General features: G+C 39.4%; 1 protein-coding gene across 1 annotated transcript in view; it reads right to left on the bottom strand.

Annotated features, from left to right (window-relative positions):
• Positions 1-2,599, bottom strand: part of COL4A5 (collagen type IV alpha 5) — a 278,780-nt gene that overhangs the window by 92,309 nt on the left and 183,872 nt on the right. Inside the window, exons 24-25 of the mRNA XM_006775788.2 lie at positions 2,044-2,235; positions 1,088-1,256 (exon numbers count right to left, since the gene is read on the bottom strand). Of these exons, the coding sequence (XP_006775851.1) occupies positions 1,088-1,256; positions 2,044-2,235 (361 nt within the window). The remainder of the gene's footprint in view (positions 1-1,087; positions 1,257-2,043; positions 2,236-2,599) is intronic.

Genomic DNA, 2,599 nt, shown 5'->3' with positions numbered 1-2,599 from the left:
TCCCTCCTGCCTCCACAACAGTGCTAAGGGTATCCAACTGATGGCTTAAGCCCGCTCCCCGCTGTCAGACATCCCCCGAGGGCTCCCAGACTGCGAGAGGGCACATGCCAGGCTGAGGGCCCCCTCCACCCCTCCCAAACCCGAGTGCACCAATATTCATGCACTGGGCCTCTAGTTATTTATAATAGGTCTGAATTATAAAATAGCCAATTGTCCATTAATGATAGAATGGATACATCAACTGTGATACACACATACACACACACACACACACACACACACACACACACATACCAGGATACTAAACAGCAATGAAAAGAAATATACTGTAGCTATACACAGAGTTAACATGAATAATACTTATCTTACAATTCCATTAATATAAAGTTCAAAAATAAGCTTAAAATACTTTGGGAATTCATATTTAGGTGATGACACTAGGGTTTAAATGGAAGGAAACTGTGCAAAAGTTAAGACAGTGGTCTCTTTTGGAGAAATGGAAGGGGATATGATCAGGAAAGGAAAAAGAGGAAAATGGGGGTTTCTAGGATGCTGGCAATGTGCTGTTTCTTGATGTGTGTGGTAGTTACATGTGTGTCTCCAATATAATTATTTGCTAAACTTTGCATTATGTATCTTGTACTTCGAATAAACAAAAACAGCCTGGCCAGAGTTGCTCAGTGGTTGAGCATCGACCTTTGAACCAGGAGGTCACGGTTCGATTCCCAGTCAGGGAACATGCCCGGGTTGTGGACTCCATCCCCAGTAGGAGGCATGCAGGTGACAGCTGATCAATGATTCTCTCTCATCATTGATGTTTCTATCTATCTCTCCCATTCCTCTCTGAAATCAATAAAAAATTATATATATGATGTTTAAAGAAAAACAACAGAAACAATAAAAATGAAGATATTCAGAAAAACATTTAAAGAATAACTCACCCATAATAAAAGCACACATATTGTATTACCTTGCTAAGGAGTTCTGATAAGCCTAAATATCTCTTATGAAAGGAAGTTAAAAGTGGCCAAAGATAATACATTTCTGCTTTTAAGCACCAAATTAAAAACAAAGCAATCATACTTACCTGGTAGTCCTGGCTGGCCTGGATTTCCTGCCACACCTTGTATGCCTTTTTCACCCATTGGGCCTGGAGGGCCAATACCAAGAGGGCCCATAGGGCCTCTATTTCCTGGGAGACCCGGCAAACCTGGATTCCCAGGGGGACCTCTTTCACCCTTAAAAGCAATTCCACCCTGAAAAGGGAAAAGTTTAATACAGAAATATAGACATAACAACTCTCTGTAGGTTGGTATTATTGAATACAACTAGAGAAATGATACAGCCATAAATAGTTCTTACAAGCTGAAAAAGTCTTATGTGTGTTATGGAATGGTATGTGTGACCACTTCACTTATTTATTCCTTCAACAAATATTCTTGAGCTCCTGCTATGTGCCAGGTGCTGGTGATACAGATAAAAAATAACAATAAACAAAACACTGTGCCCTAATGAAGTTTATAGTCTAGTTATGTCAAGAAGCTTACAGTCTATCTAATATTTGATATAAATAACACTTTCTACCTAAATATTCCAGGCTATATGTTGCACACGAAATAAGTCTGTTCATTTATGTTCAACATTTAGGTTCCATACCACATTTAACATAGCTGTCTAATCACACTAACCTCTAAGCTTACTATATATAAAAGGCAAATTAGACTTCTGCATTAGGTCTAAATAAACCCAGACAAGGACATGTGGGGTAATAGAAGGGGAACCTCACATTGACCCACAAGCATCTTAACCTTCTGCCCACCTATTCATAGCTAATATTACTTAGTAAAAACTGGGTTAAAAATAAGAAATGGATAAAACAATTGAGAGAAAAGAGTGGTAAAGAAACCCTACACAGTATCATTTCTATATATCATTTTCTTTTAAGCATTGATTAGGTGTTCATGTCAGCAACAAGCATATCCTAGGAAACATCTCTAAATAACAATTTGACCTTAGAAAACCAAAAATATCAAACTAACTCACGGGTTCTCCTTTGGGGCCAGGTAGCCCTGGCAACCCATCCTGTCCAGGGGTGCCAGGTAAACCAGGGAGACCTGGAGATCCAGGGAAACCCAACTCCCCTTTTTCACCCTTCATTCCTGGAAAAGTGAGGATGTCACCAGGTTCACCTTTAGGTCCAGGAAAGCCTGGAGCACCAGGAGCTCCTGGTAAGCCCTGAACAGATAAATAAAATAAAGAAAGGGGGGAAAATGAAAGAGAAAAATCACTTTCTTTTTATGTACACACACACACACACACACACACACACACACACACACACACACGCATATATTAGTAGTGGCCCAGTGCACGAATTTGTGCACATTGAAAGGAAATTAATTAGAAGAAATATTTTAATATCGCTATTCACCCTTTCTCTAAATAGAAGTGTCAACCAAATTCACGATCAACAATGACAGATTGAAACACAAGCATGTTGATTGGCGCCAGCGAGAGCTTTATATGCATCACGCGTGTGCGAGTCAACTTAGTCTTTTATATATAGAGAACAAAATTTCTTAATTAGAACACCTTTCAG

This window comes from Myotis davidii, unplaced genomic scaffold, assembly GCF_000327345.1.
Source record: "Myotis davidii unplaced genomic scaffold, ASM32734v1 scaffold489, whole genome shotgun sequence".
Classification (NCBI taxonomy): domain Eukaryota; kingdom Metazoa; phylum Chordata; class Mammalia; order Chiroptera; family Vespertilionidae; genus Myotis; species Myotis davidii.
The sequence above is the reverse complement of the archived record's forward strand: the minus strand, read 5'-3'. Positions and strand labels throughout refer to the sequence as shown.